Source organism: Macrobrachium rosenbergii, chromosome 49, assembly GCF_040412425.1.
Source record: "Macrobrachium rosenbergii isolate ZJJX-2024 chromosome 49, ASM4041242v1, whole genome shotgun sequence".
Classification (NCBI taxonomy): domain Eukaryota; kingdom Metazoa; phylum Arthropoda; class Malacostraca; order Decapoda; family Palaemonidae; genus Macrobrachium; species Macrobrachium rosenbergii.
Genome location: NC_089789.1, coordinates 24,147,495 through 24,165,866, shown reverse-complemented (window position 1 = coordinate 24,165,866; position 18,372 = coordinate 24,147,495). Strand labels below are relative to the sequence as shown.

The 18,372-nt window shown below is 35.6% G+C and overlaps 1 protein-coding gene across 6 annotated transcripts in view; it reads right to left on the bottom strand.

The window, feature by feature from the left end:
- The window catches only part of LOC136832177 (pseudouridylate synthase TRUB1-like), a 54,383-nt gene extending 36,105 nt beyond the window's left edge, over window positions 1-18,278 (bottom strand). For 4 of the 6 annotated variants that reach the window (XM_067092929.1, XM_067092933.1, XM_067092934.1 and 1 more), the window contains exons 1-3: window positions 17,993-18,260; window positions 7,655-7,780; window positions 6,271-6,348 (exon numbers count right to left, since the gene is read on the bottom strand). In XM_067092929.1, the coding sequence (XP_066949030.1) occupies window positions 6,271-6,348; window positions 7,655-7,763 (187 nt within the window). In that variant the 5' untranslated portion in view covers window positions 7,764-7,780; window positions 17,993-18,260. Of the gene's footprint in view, window positions 1-6,270; window positions 6,349-7,654; window positions 7,781-8,270; window positions 8,408-17,992 lie in introns of those variants that run through there. The other 2 variants (XM_067092932.1, XM_067092931.1) reach the window with 2 other exon arrangements.
- Window positions 18,279-18,372: the final 94 nt, after the last annotated feature.

Sequence of the window (18,372 nt, the reverse complement as noted above, 5' to 3'; positions counted from 1 at the left end):
GAAAACTCTACACAAACTGAATGCCACTGATGCAGCTATCACTTTCAACACCACTTGTATAAAAGAGGGTCTGCTACCTACTTATTATTATTATTATATTATTATTATTATATTTCTATGTTTCTTGTTATTATTACTGAGATTAATATCATTGTAGAGTTTTGCTATTTTCAATTTTCGTATTTAGCCTTCTGGACCTGACTTCTGTAATCACCTATGGTCCCTAGCTAAAAATTAATTGTCTGCAGTCTGTATTTTTAATTGTTATCATTTTTAATATTTCTTTTACTATTATTCTCCATATAATTACTGACATAACCATTATTATGAACAAGCCCACAGGGGCCATTGACTTGAAATTCAAGCTTCAAAAGAGTATGGTGCTCAACAGGAAATAAGAGATAAGAGAAGGTAAAGGGAATAAGATCGAGCTCCAGATAGCATGAAATGAGATAAATGAGGGAATGGTGTATCACGGGAACTTGAAAAAATGACAGTAGTCGTCTTAATAGTACTTTTAAAACAGGAGTTAAGGCTAAGCTAACCTCACTACCATTACAGTCTGAAGAAGGCAACATCAATAATGATCCATAAGCAAGCATACAAAATGTTCATCTGATCAAAATCGATGAGAGGGAGATGTCCAAAGGCATGGAATAACCTCTCCCTGAGAACCAACACCATTCTCTGGTAGCATACTTTCCCAACTGTCCCAGGGCAGTCCTAAGCTCGGGCTACTGACATGCAAGGCCACTGACATCTTTCCTCTTGCATGGGACCATGAGAAAGAGAGTACACTAAGGGGGCTCATGGACTGATTACCCAAAATAAATTCAGTCAAACACTTAATGTCTCCTAAAAGAAGACTAACATCCTGTTCTAATTTTAGAATATGCTTTTCCTGAACTCAAGGGGGAACAGAAGGCAGAGCTGTGGTTGTAGGCCCAGGTATAGGTGGGGGAGGAGGAGAGCACAAGAAGGATGATGGTAACTACAAAAAATAAAGGCTGATCTAACCAACTGCTTCTTCAACTTATCTCCTCTCTCCTCTTCCTATATTTAATCTATTTATAAATTCAAATGGCCACTCCCTACAGTCTTCACACCTATTGTTGATATCACAACCATGACCCCTGCAATCAGCATACACAGTGTGCATATATAACACTACAAAATACAACCTGTTAAAGTAGAATTAATTTCAGGGAAATCTTATATTTTTTTTTCCTATTGCCAATTGAACACATCCTGAGCATATGTTAAAATTCAACATCCAAGCTAGTGAATGCAAAGACAACTCACACAGGATAACGGCAAGAATAATTTTGATGAGAACTAAAATATTCAAAACACACTTGGTGGAGAACTGAACTAGACAGTCTCCTAGGTCAATCAAGCAATCTTGATTTTGAATGTCAATCACACCTGCCTGCATGAAGATATAACTACCTTCAATAACAAGTAAGATTCATCCCAAATACTATAATGAAATTTAGCCCAAAATGAGATGAAGTCTAGAGCCTAGTGCCATCTGAAGACAAGGTTTTAGGTTGTATCTTCTCCAAAGTAAAATCACACAAATGTCAGTAGGTGATAACACATTGTGCACAAGTACCTGCCACCAAAAGCAGGCTCCTCAGTAGCAGAGAATAAAACAGCAGCAATGGTGTGAAGGACAAATAAGGCTTTGAAACAAGTGAAAGGAGTGATGGTGGAACTACAAAATCATGTCAAAAGGTACTGGGCCTGTTTACTCCCACAGTATTTAAAACCTTTCCCATACACAGTGGATAAGGATAAAAGAGGACAGATGAAAAGTAGAGGTGCAATGATGTCAGGAATGAAATGGATGCTCCAATGAGCAACACAAATATAGTTCTGCACCTTTGTGGAAGAACTTTCTTTTCATAAACATGAAAGAATGCTGTCGTCCTGCAAAGTGAACAGAAATAAGGAAATGACAACTATGAAAGCAAATCGACCACATGTGAATTTCTGTCTACGATTCAAGATGCTGACAATTTTTCATGTTCATAAATAGAAGGTTCCAAAGATTTTACATCAATGTTGCATGAAAATTTTAGTGCAACACACTGCAGACACTGATGTTAGTTCACTGCAGCAACCCTTTGACTCCTGACTATATTGGTTTCTACCTTTTACTTTTCAACTGCCCTTATTTATCACAAACAATTTGGCTGTGCAATTTTCTTTAACTTTGTCTCAGTCCTATTTTCATTCCATTTAAGAACAATTTCCTTTGGATAACCCTATGAAAACATAACAATTACTAAATGGTCAACCTAACATAAAAAAAAAATAATGAGGAAACCTCTTAAAGCCAATTTCATAAGGCATTGCTTGTTTAACCTTTAAAGCTTGCTTTTGAACTGAACCTGTCATCAACATTGTTCATAAAATTAAACTTACAGCTTCCTGAAGCTATTTACTACCATCAATACTCACTCAAAAAGCCTGGGCTCCTCAATCATATTTAATCCCTTGGGGATCCAGAGATGTCAACTGACCTCAACATATTTGCAATTGCTAAGATTCTAATCATATAAGCCAAAGAAAATTTTCATCTATCTTGAACTCCCCCCTTTTCAGTTTTTATTTTTTCATTTTTAATTTAACAAAACAATAAACATGCATTAAGCATCAAAATGACACCATAACCATTATTACAACAAAATAAATTTACAGGAAGTAATTGTTGAAAGGAATATATTCCTATGCTCATTAGCTGTCAGTGTGGTTTTCCACCAGCATGTTTTGTGACCTCTCGGAATCTTAAAGGGTTTAAGTAGAATGGGAGTCAGTTAACATTTTTGCAAGGGGTCTAGACGAGTTTGTCTAAAACAATTGGTCTAAAATACAATTTGTCTAAATCAATTTGTCTAGACCAATTCATCTAAAACAATTTGTCTAAAGTACAATTTGTCTAATAACAAAATGTCTAAAATACAATTTGTCTAAATAATAAAAAAAATAATCAAATAAATCAAAACAAAAATTTAAAAAGGTGAATAAAAAAAAATATCTTTTCTGAATTTCTATTTCTTTACGGGTAAGGTTTTATATTTTTTGCTCATAAATTATATTTTCTTCCTTTATTGGGAGTTAGAGATCGAAAGTTAGATTTAGGTTTTTCTTTTCTTAGTCTTGTACGCTTTTCCAACGTTTTCAAATAGGTAACGATAGGGGAAAACAAATATAGCCAATATAAACAACAACTTCAGGAAATCATCAACTCCACACCCTAAAGTGGCAATTAGGAGTTTTTTTTGAGATCATTATTTCTAGAAAGAACTTAGAATAACTTCTTTCTTGTTTATTTTTTTCAAAAGATATGATTTACAATTTTATTTTTTTTTAATAATAATAATAATAATAATGGGGAATGTAGTTCAAAGTGTGAACGAGGTGAAAGAAATTAAAATAAATAAAATAAAATAAAGTAATATATTTATTAAATGCAGAATTAGATGTAGAATTACATAAAGGAAGAAATTAAAGAAAAGACAGGTAACTTAGCCTAAAATTAATAAAATACATTCATATAGAACATTAAAATGTAAGATTTAATACATAAAAGATTAATAAAGGTTTTATTAAAAGATAACTTCTGAATAGACTACTTTTATAGTTAAAAAGAAAGATTGTGGGCAATACCACGTGAGGTAATCAATAATATTATGTTGATCAAAAGTTTGAACAAGACTATTTAGGCGTTTTGCTGAATCTCGATAGCGCTTCCTTGGGGTTCTGGCTCTATCCCTGCAACATATTGCTCAATTCGTACTTCATTTAAACTTTGTTCTTTTTTTAAATAGTTGATGAACTTCCATATATTGGGGTGATGTGCACCTACTTCAGTTTCGAATCCACGATGCCATGCCGACGGCATTGTTCGTTTTAGGAAGATTCGTAAGCACTCTAGAATACATATTCCACATATCATGTGGAAAAAGAGGTGGACGTCGAGCGCACCGTCTATTAGGCCTCCCAATCCAAGTGTCTTCGAAATAATCGATGACCTCTTGTGCTTTATGGGGAAGATGTTGTTATCACACAATAATTCAAACGCGTCTATTACGCTAGCTACGGGTACGAATGCCAATGCTGGTAGCATCCTCATCTGTAGAGCAAAACTGGTTTCTGTTTCATATTTTCGTCTTAGGCCATTATTTTGTATTGCACGGAAAATACATTGGCTAAAGTGGAAAAAACAACCATTTTGTTCTGTATTTGGAAATTCCTTCAGGCACGGTTTCATCATAGCTTTCTCAAAATCGATCGTTATTGATAATGGTGCGCACAAAGGTTCAAGCTTCTTTAACTGCTGTAAAAAAGCTATATAAGTTTCTTCTGTTTTGTCTGGCAGTAATGCAAAAGAAGTGGCAACGAAACTTTCTGTTTTAGTCCATGAAATGTATATAGCTGATGAAATAGCAAAGGTACTGTTTTAAATGTTCCGTCAGCATACCAGTGACTACTTTGTGATAAACACTGTAAATTCCGTTTGGTTGCAAATATGACTATACGTTTTTCAACCGGTCCTGAGTCATACATTAGAAACTGATCACCTTTAAAAGCAATGGTTAGATCAGGTGGAAAAACGATTTCACTGCATGTTGATGGTAAGGCTGGTCCAGCGAGGGTTTGCTGTCTTACAGATCTTATAGTTCTCTTCATACTTTGCACCTTAGGAAGTTTTGGAGCAACAGCTTGATCGCAATCTTCGAGCACATTAGATAAAACTGATCTGGGCGTCTCGTGTTGTCTTAGCCTGATGACGTATTTTTGTCATAATATCCTTTGCTGCACTTTCGGCCGCATCTAATACATGGTTGTGATTTGTAGATGATTTTACGATGTGATCATTTGCCGTAATTATACTGAGCGCGGCATTTTATTATCGGATATTTATCACACTTCCAATATACTGGTCGTCATTTTCACATTTTTGTAAAATGTAAATCCACTATCTACTAATTTCTTACGACCTTTTTCTGATTCGACTTAATTCAAGAGGCATTTTTGGGGTATAGCTATTTCCAGTTTGAATATTACCACAATAAGAAAGTGCTTTGTTTATGTAAAATGAAGAAAGATTTGTTTTCCATATTTGTTTTTAAGAGAACAGCAGTTAAAATTACAGTAAACGACTAATTTTAGTAAACGGCCACGGTTTAGAAGTTAAACAATAAGAAAAGATGGACTGATTGACTGATTTGTATAAATTCAGGAAAGTTTGTTTCTATTTCAAAACAATCATTGTAGTTCTGTAAATAACTTTTTTATTCACCTTTTCATTTTTTTATTTTGATTTATTTGATTATTTTTTAATTATTAATTTAGACAAATTGTATTTTAGACATTTTGTTATTAGACAAATTGTACTTTAGACAAATTGTTTTAGACGAATTGGTTTAGACAAATTGATTTAGACAAATTGTATTTTAGACAAATTGTTTTAGACAAACTCGCCGGATCCCTTTTGCAAGTCATCAAAAGCAGAATTACTGTATTAGATTAGGAGCTTCTTTCTCTGCTCTTTCCTATTCCTTCAGTCTGGATTACTGTTTCATTTTAAAAGTTTCTGAACTACTACTGACTGCCACTCTTCAAGCTTTTGTGTGACCCAGCTGTCTTATGTTAATTTTAAGAAAAATCCATGTTGCTCATTTAAAGTTTCTTCAGTGTTCCTCTACTTCCATTAATGGAGTAAGTTTTGTGTGCAACAAAAATGTAACCTAACAAATTGACCTCATCTTATATAACCACCAGCATTACCAGTCCCATCTCTATCAATCCACACTGACAAGAAAATCCTCACAGATTGCAAAAAACTGAGGGTCATGTAATTAATAAAGGTATCTTATACATTTTTATGTATCCAAGGACAACCCCAAGCACAGGGCAAAAGTTGTTGCCTCTAAGTTATTTCATATCCATGTTAAATTTATCGGGAGATGATAGTCACCACTGAGCATAGGGAAACAGTGTAGTATAGTATTTCTTAGAAAACTAGCAACACTTAAGTCGGTGGCTCAGGCAGTTATTTCATGTCTAAGGTAATACTTATCAAGACTCAAATTACAAATGTTTTGGGATTCAAAAGTAACTTTTTTTTTTTACTGTTTACTAATAAGAGCTAACCAATCCTGTATAATTTTCATGATCATTGCATAAATGTGCAAATGCGACTATACTCCCTGTGATGCAAAGTGAAGCAATGAATAATCTCCTAATTAAAATACATACCTATGATACCTGTGGCTGTGGAGTCCAATGTTCCACCATGTCCCATTTTCATTGCAGACTTATGACCTGAAGATAATTCTAAAAGAAAAGTATATTATGATATATGATATATATATATATATATATATATATATATATATATATATATATATATATATATATATATATTACACCCTCTTACCAGATTAAGAGCTATGAGTTGTAACACCTGAGTTAACCAGGAAGGCTTGCACTGCGAGGGCACCTTAGCTGCTCCCAATTACATATCAAAAGCCATAATATTACACTAAGATTTCAATCACCAATAAGACTTTATGGTAGAGTTATATGATGAAAATGGCTGAAAATTCTTGCCTATGTATGGCTCATGGCACAAAGTGACTTTACATTGTTCTGACAAAGTCTCCCCTATGAAAAGAAGCTAAATGAAGTGACATACTCATGAAATTGGTTAGGCATAAACCTGTCTAGTCACCACAGTAAGACTTTTATTTTTATCTCGGTATTTATAAAGTAGGTGCTCATAGCATAACACTTAGAACTTAGGTGTCACATTAGTACCTATAAAAAGAGCTTGCTGTTAAACTGCATAACCATTAACCACATTTTGACTCTCCTGATCACTCATCAGCTCACATGCCTTACAAATGTAACAAGTAGATAACTAAAATTTATAACAAATTTAAAGGTCACACTTCAGCTAAGCTCCCTCTTTCCAGATTGTCAATACCTTCACCACCTTAATCAAACTTAAATGGATGCCTTGTCTCATTAAAAAAGTAAAGGAAATAAACATCTACAAAAGAGATAAAACCACACAAAGACTACCTCCATGTACTATCTTGTTAAATTTTGCAGATGCTACCAATCTAATTTGCATTTAGGTAAGCATCTCATCTTTGTGGACCTTGTTGAAAATGCATTAGAATCTTTCTGGGGACTTGGGGTATCAAGTAATTGAAATGTCCAACATTATTAATAATAATAAAAATTATAGTGTTCTGAAACCACAAACCTCTGCCAAGGTTGAGCTATTCCCTAACTTAAGTTACTACAGAGCTACATCTTCACCTAACATATTTTAAATCAAAGTAGGCCTGGGTCATTTTTTATATACCTGTGCTCTGGGAAAAAATTGTAGTTTTGTATGTAAAAGAGACAGGGAGCACAGGCCCTTCCCACAAAATCTATTACTGTACTTGTTGCCAATCACAGGGCTTACCTTTGGGTAAAATATTTTCTTTAATAAAATCCAAACTGCTAAAACCTCCCTTAATAATAATAAGGGAAAATATTTCTATCTAATGTTTCACTATAATAAGATTTTACTATTTGCTATTAAAACCCTATCATGGATTTTCCATCTTCCTACTGCTTTACTTACCTTCTGCTAATTTCTCCTTGATTACGTTTAACAACTGAGCCGACGTTATGCCGTGTGGTTTCAAAACTGGGAAGATTCCATTTAAGCTCTTCCTTAAACTCCCACTCATACTTGATTGCACTTCCTCTGCAAATGGAAATGGAGTTTCAAATAATTTATAAAGAACTGAAGTACATTAAAAAATAAAAATCAAATAGGGCAAAATAAATAAAAATGAAACTTTGACTTCTGAAAGTATGGTGAGTAAGAGCAGCCAGCTCTACAACAAAAGGGAAATATGTTTAATACAAATATACATAGGGAGACTAATTCTTTTGACAGACATTTAACTCAGCCATTGTAAATTTATGATACATACTGTCATCTCTGGGCCCTTTATGGTGACCTACCTACCTACTGTAATGGAAAGATTTATGATACCCAACCATTTCAACATTATCCAGTTACCAAAGGTATCATGTTACTCCATCTTGCAAGAAAAAAGATAAGGATAACAACTGTCTATGGTGGTACCTAGCAATATGAATAAACATTAACACCACAAATCAAGAAAAACATTCCCTTCCAAGAAACTGACTGACAATGAGGAGAAACAAAAAAATCTTTTGGAACTTACAATCTCAATCTTGACCTTCAGGCATTTAGCCCATTCTTGAGGTAGCAAGTGTAGGCTACTATCATGAATGCCAAGCATACAAATTGGAAGCTTTCTGGTGTAAAACAGGTTATCCAAGAAAGGTTGCTTCCATTTCTACAAGGAAACTTATATTAATACCAATTTTCCCAACATCCTGGACAATAGCTATACAGTTATATCTTGTATTGGCTCTTCTGCTCATGAGAAACCCATACCAGTACACACACAATGAATTTTTTTTGTGTGTTAGCTACCTTTCAATCTCATTGAAAGGTAGCTAACACCAAAAGACAACACTTCAAAAGTTAATTTTAAAACATGTATAAAGTCTATGACATGCAAAAACACCAGACACAAAAACTGCAAGAAATACATGCCAATCAAAAAATGTACTACTATACATATAAATTACAAAACAGCCATTACCCAAACATGACAAAAACACATCAAAATCAAATCAATTTATTGTAGGCTATCAAAATGATCAATAAATTCTCATGATACCTGAATAACGGTCATAAGACTGGTTTCAAGTCCACTATATAAATTTGAACCAAGAAACACAAAGGAATTAGAAGGGTAGTCAAATGTCATACAATACCAAATATGCCACAATCCCTCAAAAATTACTTCTTAACTACATAATGTTAAATCAAATAGTGCCCTATTGTAAGAATAGCATTATGTAGTATTACTAATGTATTAATAATGGGGAAGTCCAGGAGTTGGGAAGATGGATGTCAGGACTTCTCACCAGGACTACAACCTGTTTATGGATACCATTTCATTAAGTTAAAAAAAAAGTATGGGTAGGATAGTGACCCAACACACAAATGGCTTTAACTCTTTTGCCATTTACCCATTTAAAGAACTAGATTCTCAGCCACTATCTTCATCGCCTCCAACACTGTGCAACATAATGGGCCAATGAAATTCCACTCTAGCTTTCCATCTCATAGTTCTCATCCAAGAGGGTCTGGGTCTTCAAACTCTTCTAGGGACTGCAGGAGCCCAGCTTGCACTATCACATACTGAATTATTCTCCCTGAGGTAATGTGAAGGACTGTCCAAACCATCTCTAGTTTACCCTTCATCATTATCTCATCTACATATGGAACTTCTTTAATTTCACTTACAGTTTCATTTCTCTCTCTCTATCCTGTCATCTAGCACCTACCATTCTTAAGACTGCAGTATTTTTAGATACACATTCATCAACATAGTACTGTACCATGATTCACAGCTGTGTAGCCATACAGATTGTGGAAGACTAATGCAAAACCCTATTTTTGAATGCAGTTTCAGTCTATTTGATTTCCAAATCTTACCCAGTCTGTGATTTGCTTGATTTATCTTTTTCATTATTTAACTAAGTTCCAAATCACAAGAACTTGTACTGGGTATTATTTTTCTAAATATTAAAAAAACTTTGCCTCACTGATCTTCTCTCCCAACAACTGCAGCACTACTTCATCCCTTTGCACATACTCCATCTTCATTACTTTTTGTTTCCTTAGATTTATATTGATGCATTCCATTTGGCAAGTTTTATAAATCTTGTGGTTTTTGTTAATTAAAACATCATCTGCGTGTTCTCATTCTACCAAGTTTTTATTATTTATCAAATCTAAACCTTTGCTTCCACCTCCACAAAATTTTTTTATAATAAAATCCATGACAAAGGCAAACAACAAAAGTAACAAAACACTGCCCTGTAGCACTCCACCATTTACTGCAATTCATTACTACCCCAATTCCTTTTACAGTTGATAAAATTTTAACAAGACATTACATACTCAAAACAAAATGGTTTTAATTATTACATGTCCTAAAATAAATATGTGCTACAATAGATAAAAATCTTCAGTAGTGTGCACAATTCTACATGTAAGCATTTGCATAATAACACTGTATGACTATTTTTCTTTCTGAAATATGACTTCTCAGCAGCAATGCTGCCATAAACAGACTAACCCCACCCTTACCTCTTCTGATAATGTAGGCCATCATATTCCTTTTTACAGAAATAGAGTACCTGTAAATGCGCTAATGAAAAATCACAAACACTGCTTTAACCCCATGGTACTTCAATCTAAATCCATGTACTAAATGATCCTGGTGATCATAATTTAAATAGGCTCCTGTAACTTAATGCTATGCTACTAGGATTGCAGTCTAAGCAAAGTTACGTCAGTTACATTAACCAGGATAGGCTATTGCAGGTGTTAACAATACAGCAAGATATTTCAAATTAATCCAGGAGTCCCAAAACCCCGTGATCTTTTTGGTAAAGGCATTTATTTCTTTATTATAATAGGTATAATTCAACAACTATTCATCAATATACACCAACTTTAAAAAGAAGCTGGATACAGATGAAGTTAATCTGATCTATTAATACAGCAGGCTCAGTGATGTGAATTATGGTATGAATGAAGTCATCACACAAAATGCTGCCAACTACATCACTGAAATTTACTAAATAACAGTACAATATTGTACAGTATAAATCAGCTGACATGATTATCATATGAAGATGTAGATAGATTCATGTTTACCAGCACCCAGTGACAGAGCCTACATCATGTATGGGCTAACCTTAATATTTTCTAAACTATGAACAGATAACCTTAATAATTTCTAAACTATGATTAAATTTCAGCGATAAAAATCATGTACTTTACTTTATGCAGCCTGAACCAGATCCATACATGCATAAAGAGTAGGATATCACCAGTGTTGATGCAAGTCCTGTATTTACAGTATAATCACTAGATTAGGTTGGTCTAAGCATTTTGGGCTAGCTACCAAACTTATAACTAAATTATCACAAAGGAATTATCAGTAAATACCTGCATGTATATCTAATCTTAACTTTCTGCCAAGATGCAATTATGTAGTCAAGTGTGCAAGTGATGTTATAGTACTTGGGACAAACTCTTTTTAAGGCAGTGTTTTTGATAAGTGACACCTGCCATAACTTGGATATTTTCTAAGTAAACTATCAATCTGATCTTCAACACATTCCCATGTGCATGTGGGTTTTGTCATTTGTGCTATACATAGAGAACGAACTGAGGCAATTTAAAAAAATTGGAGATAGCAATTAAAGTCTGAAATTTCAGAAACTGACAGGCTGGGACATTGTATTTCTTATTGTTAGTTCTATTCTCATCACCTAGCTTGGAGGAGAAGGGGGGATAGGAGAGCTACCAAAATGCATATACTGTAACTGGTAGCACCCAAGGGTGTGGTTCAGGGAGCTTACTAGAGCTGGAGGTCTAGGCTCCAAGTTAGGTACTGAAGGAGTAAGTCTGTCTAAAAAAAATTTATTAGTACAGTACCTTGATACTTAAATTCCTTGCCAACACAGTGTAGGGCCCTGATTGGGTCCTCGGGGCATCCGCCTGCCAAAACCAGATCACCAAACAAAAGCCCAAGTGAAGTTACCTTTTTCACGTAGCCTACTGTATACACTATTCAGAAGTTGTAGGTATTATAGTACATCATTTGTAAAACCAAAACCATTTTTAATTGTACAACTCTTCGAACCATCAAACCATCTGTAACTGAGAACTTTCCTATTTTCTACAAAAAATTATTAACTGTTTTCCAGGCGTGAAAAAACACACCTGGCTGTAAAATTATGTCTTTCTTGCTTTGATGTTAGATACTACTTTTCTGTTCACAGAAGTTTATGTCTTGTCAGAAATTTGTGAAAATATATTAGTACATACCCAGACCCTGCCTCTTACTCATCCCGTCTCCACAACAGAATTTACTTTCTGAAACAGCCTAATCATGATAATTTTGGCACTGTCTCTACAAGAAATATAGGGGGCAATTAAATAGTACATTAAGCATTTACCAATCAACTTAAAGAGGCTTGCCCAGTTTTCTAAAACCAACCAACAACGAATTTAATTTCTGAAAGGGCCAAATCAGTGTCATTTCAGCATTATCTCTACAGAGGATATAAGGGGCAAGTGAATAATACTGTATATCAAAATATGAAGGCATGCCAAATTTTTTAAGACCATTCTTATAGAACTGGAATATAAAATTTAGGCCAAAGGCCAAGTGCTAGGACTTAGGAGATCTTTCAGAACTGGAAATAACGTTGAAACAATTGTTAAAAGAGGGTGGAAAGTAAGATGGAAGCAAGGGCATATACAAGTTAATTAAGAATAATAAAAGGTGGAAAAATTTGCAGAAAGGAGTTAATGTATCACAGTGCAGTATTACCAAGGCTAGCAGAATGGCAGTCAAGGATACATTAGGTGTGATTTGATTTGATTTATGAGTTTGGTCTGATGACCTACCACTGCGAGGGAGTACGTCGTACAAGTTTGGATGGGTTGAGTTGGGGTAGGTTATGACACTTAAGATTTACATCCTACACAGTACATCACTCCAAAATGACAACACTTCTGTAGGCTTGTCAGGTATTTTTCCTCTTTAGTACCAGCTAAAGATACTGGAGTTTTTTTTTTGGCTTTGTTCTTAAGTCTTCAAACAACAGCTTTGATTCTTAGTCATGGCTCCTTTGGTGTAAACATGTAACTCATGCTCCTTAGATTATTTCAACAGTACTGAAAAATTTCATGAAAAATTATTTTAGTTTGTTGAACAATTAATCAAATTACACATACCAGATTCCAAGAAAAATGATCTTAATGTGTCTGTTGAACATTTCTGGTACTCATTTCAGTAACACAATAGTTTTTAACATAATGGATATACCCCTTATATTCTATAATTATGGGGAACTAGAGTGGGAAACCAGGGTTCTTTGGGGGAGGGGGAAACAAAAAAAGTAACATACAGGGATGTATTCTAAGAGCCCCATGATACTTCAGCAAGTTCTGATTAAGTTATGGTTTACTGAACACTTTTAAGGTGACACCACACACATACATAACAGGTCCCAGGGAAGTGAAGCCCCTGGCCAGATGAGGACCCAGTACCATAGGTTACGCTAGGTTAGGGTGGAGTTTTTATGTTGTGATTTCAAGTTACCTTAACATGCATAGTATAGAAGTCAAGTTCTCTTTTACAAGATTCACAATTCATGAGGGATTACAGAAATCAGGCACTCCCTGAAAAAGCCAACTTCAATGTGCAGTCATGACACCTTTGCTTCAGTTGTATCTTTCATGCTCTGTGGACTACTTCAGCTCTATTGGTAAATTCCATGCCAAATTTCATTCTCTTTATGCAGATGTTCTTGTTTATCTTCAAGAATGTGTTTTACCTAATTCTTTGTAGTTTCCCAAGTGCAATTCTTCCTTAAATTGTAGAGAAGAATGGCACTTATGGTATCAAAGTGCTACAGTCCAACTTATGAAAAAAAAAAAAAAAGATAATTTAATTTCTTGGTTAGTTATTTCAAAGGTACCTTCTTGGAAGGTTGTCACTTCTATCATGGAAGTTCTTCGTTGGGCGGGCGGGTTCCGTTCTCAGCTACCACTCTGTTGGCCGCGAGTTCGAATCTCCGACCGGCCAATGAAGAATAAGAGGAATTTATTTCTGGTGATAGAAATTCATTTCTCGCTATAATGTGGTTCGGATTCCACAATAAGCTGTAGGTCCCGTTGCTAGGTAACCAATTGGTTCTTAGCCACGTAAAATAAGTCTAATCCTTCGGGCCAGCCCTAGGAGAGCTGTTAATCAGCTCAGTGGTCTGGTTAAACTAAGATATACTTTTTTTTTAACTTCTATCATGGAAGTTTATTTTCTTTGTGAACAACTAGTTAATCATCCAGAATCTAACACCTCAAGAACTTCAACATCTACACAAGATCCTGACCAGTATGAACACATCAAATTACGGTAAGTTTATGCAATGTTTTCAAACTACTGATATCATGTAATAAGGTAAAGACCTGGTGCCCTAGGTTAGGTTAGATGTGATTGGTTATGTAGCACCCCAGCCATATGCAGTGCCCTTGGTTCATTGATTGACTTATGGTTACTAAAACTGGCATCACACCATCTAGGTTATTGATGCCATAATGAAATTAAATAGGAAACTAAAAAAATTAAAAGGAGCTTCATATACTGTAATATATAAAAAATATATATACAGGCAGTCCCCGGTTAACGGCGGGCTCGGTTAATGATGATCCAGTTTTATGGGGCTTGTCTAGCTATGAAAATCGCCGATTTCCACTTACCAGCGTCGATAATTTGGTGCCAATACATACCTAACAGAGGCACCGATAACTGCAAGTTGGCACTTTTCGGTGCCAATAAGCCCCGAAAATCACTGAAAAAGCGCTGACAATCACCGATTTTCGGTTATCATCACACACTCAGAACGGAACCCGAGCCGATAACTGAGGACTGCCTGCATATTGTGTATATATATATATACAGTATATATATATATATATATATATATATATATATATATATATATATATATATATATATATATATATATATATATATATATATATATATATATAGTATGTGCATATAATATATATATATACAGGCAGTCACCGGTTTATGACGGGGGTTCCGTTCCTACACTATGGCGTAAGCCAAAAATTGTTGTCAGCCCAAAAATCGTAGAAAATCTTAAAAAATCCTAAGAAAACCTTACTTTTAATGCTTGGGGTGTATTGAAAATGATGCAAACTGCATTTTTATTAAGTTTTTCATCAGAAAAACCTCCAAATTTTGATTATTCTGCCATTTTGTAGCCATATTTCTTCCGTCAGATCGGTGTCGTAACCCTGAACATGAGTTGTAAACCGGGAAATAATTTCTGATGAATATATTTGAAAAGTGTCATAACCTTGGAACGTCATAAGCCAGCCCCGTCGTAACCCGAGCACCGCCTGTACAGGCAGTCCCCAATTATCAGCAGGGTTTCTGTTCCGACAGCATGACAATAAGCAAAAAATCGCCAATAACCAAAAATCAGCAATTTTTCGGGCCTTTTCAGCAATTTTCGGCGCACGTTGGAGCAGATAAACGATGTAAATTGCTGATTTTCGGTTATCAGCGCCTCTGTTAGGTATGTATCGATGCCAACACGTGATCATCGGCGCCGATAAGTGGAAATTGACATATATTGGCGCCAAAAATTGCCAATTTTTGTCGCTAGACAAGCACTGAAAAACTGGATTGCTGATAGCTGGGACTGCCTGTACATGTATATATATATACTGTATATATATAGATATAGATAATACATATATATATATATATATATATATATATACTGTATATACATATATAATTTATATGTATATATATATATATATACAGTATATATATCCTAATCATACCTTGATCTTTTAATTCTTCTACGAGTTTCTCTTCTGAATACGTCATCAGTTGGTGTGCAAATATCATTCCCTTGGAGTGATTCCAAATAGCATGTACCAAAGTCTTTACTTTAACTCCTCCAAGATGCGGCAATGCCTTTAATTTTCACTTTGCTGAGGCTAATTCTAATGCTAGTTTTCCCCACCCTGCAGATGACACCTTAAGCTCTCGGCTACAACACTTCACAATGTCTCTGCTTACATCAAAAATGTCACAATTAAAATCTTCCACATTAAAGGTCAAATACTTATCATAAGAGGTTTTAAATATATCTGGTCCTATCTCACATACATTTACTGTGAATTTCCCTTTGCTCCATGCTGGAGCATACGGTTCCAGTGTAATTACACTAAAAGGTTTCCTACCCAAGTCTAAACAAAGGTTGTCAGAGGAGGACACAGAGGTCGTCAACTACGCCAAAAGGGTATCACCAAAGGGTCCAGGAGTACTCAATTCTTTATTGCTAGTCATAAAGATCGGAGAGAAAAAAAAAAAAAAAAAAAAAAAAAACTGAAAATCTCAAATAGATATCATCAGCCTTTCATGGAGTTTAATCTTCTACCACTGGAACCAGTAAGAGCTGACTCCCAAATGTCCAACACCTACCCTACCCCAACAGGGGATGGCACAACACAATTAGGGTGGCCCAAGTGTAAGTTAAGTATACCTTAGTTTTACCAGACCACTGAGCTGATTAACAGCTCTCCTAGGGCTGGCCCGAAGAATTAGAGTTATTTTACGTGGCCCAGAACCAATTAGTTACTTAGCAACAGGACCTACAGCTTATTTGTGGAATCCGAACCACATTATAGCGAGAAATTAATTTCTATCACCAGAAATAAATTCCTCTAACTCTTCATCAGCCGGCCAGGGAATTGAACTCTGGCCCATCGAGTGACAGTCCGCAGCTCTACCAACTCACCCAACAAAGAGTCTGGCCCAAGTGTAAGCCAAACCCGCTTGTTGGGACAAAGTATTACAGTCATCCCCACTCTAATCACATTGACAAAGTATTACAGTCATCCCCACTCTAATCACATTACTAAGGGCAACCCAGATAGAATGCTCAGAGTCCTAAGTCACAAACCAACCACCCCTAAAACCCATGGCCCAGCTCTGCATAAGTATCAATGTGATGTCTCTCAGGTCCAAACATTATCAGGTAGTTGATGAACCTACCACAGTTCCTACTATTAGCTTCAGATATAAACCCCAGTCTCTGCTATGATACCTTTTCCTATTTATCACATCATATAAATTTTACCAAAAGTGGAAACTTCCACAAGACTTATCCCAAATTAAGAAGTAGCAATATATAGGACTCTTGGACTCGAACCCAAGAACACATTCAAGAGGCTCAAAAAGCCCCCTCACCACGTCAAGGTGGTCCCAAATCGAATGGGTGTGCTCTTGATTACATAAAGAGGTGGGTCTAGGGATAGGTGAGGCCCTAGCACCCTAGGTTAAGTTAGGTGGAAGGATTCAGGGAGACATAGCCCCAAGCCAGGTAAGGATATGACCCCCCTAGTTAAAACAGGTCGGGGGTCTAGGTTTAAGCACTAAATTGGTATCTTTGGTACCCCCCCTAGTTAAAATAAGTTGGGGGTCTAAGTTTAAGTACTAAATTGGTGCCTTTGGTTAGGTGAGGGGGTTACCCCTCTGTTAGGCTTAGTAGGAGGTCCATGTCTTTGTAAGAACTTGGCATTATAGGTTAGGTTAACTGAGGGGGGTCCAGGGAGGCAAAGGCCCCCTGGCCAGGTAAGGATGCAGCCCCTTTGGTACATTAAGTTAAATCAATCATTGTATTTGACTCATCTCATATTCTTCACCACCAAAATCCCTGCTATCCCAATGTGGTCCACTGTGATAATGATATAAAGGCGAGTCCAACATCTTTCAACTTTACTTGCTAACGAAACAAATGTCAAACAATCAGAGCACACAGTCAAATATAGGAAATTTATATTTTCAAGAACAAAATGCAATAATGGATTAAAGTAAAATTTTACCAAATACACCTAGGTGTGGTTAAGTTAGGTGACAGTCCTATTGGCTTATCTATTTTAATTTACGCTGCCATTGGTTAGGTGTGGGGAGGGGGTTCAATGGGGATGAAGATTCACCCAGGATACACAAGGTTTAGTTGGATCAGAATACGATCTTGTATTTCAATAGCCTCATTTTGTTTTCCATACACAAAAACCTGTTTTCCACGGTGGTCCCCCACAATTGTAGGACATACCCTAAAGGTGGTCCAATACTTCTAAAACCATTTTTCTACCGAAATGAACGCAAGAAACGTTAAATTACATACTAATACACAATTATATCATATACACAACTTAGAAATATGAACATACCCTAAAGTATAAATATACCAGTTTGTCGTACTTGACCAATAAGAAATTAACTTGATAATATTCACGCTTAACTTTCAATTAGCCTCTGTCGCTTTGTCACTGTCATCTGGAAACAAATCTTATATAACTGGAGTTCAGCGGCTTTCCTCTGGAAGTTAACAGCAGAAAGTTTTCATAGGAGCAGAGCAGTGAAAGGAGAGAGAACCTGGGGAGCACGTCACGGAATTGGAAACTTGGTTCATCCTTTCCGCGACATTGTAAACACTGTGTCCGAATGGCTGTGAATGACTTACTCTGTGTAATTCTTAACAGCTGATCGAAAAATATTCATTTTGAACCTGCCATAAGGAGACTTTCTTTAATATTTCTTAACTGAATAA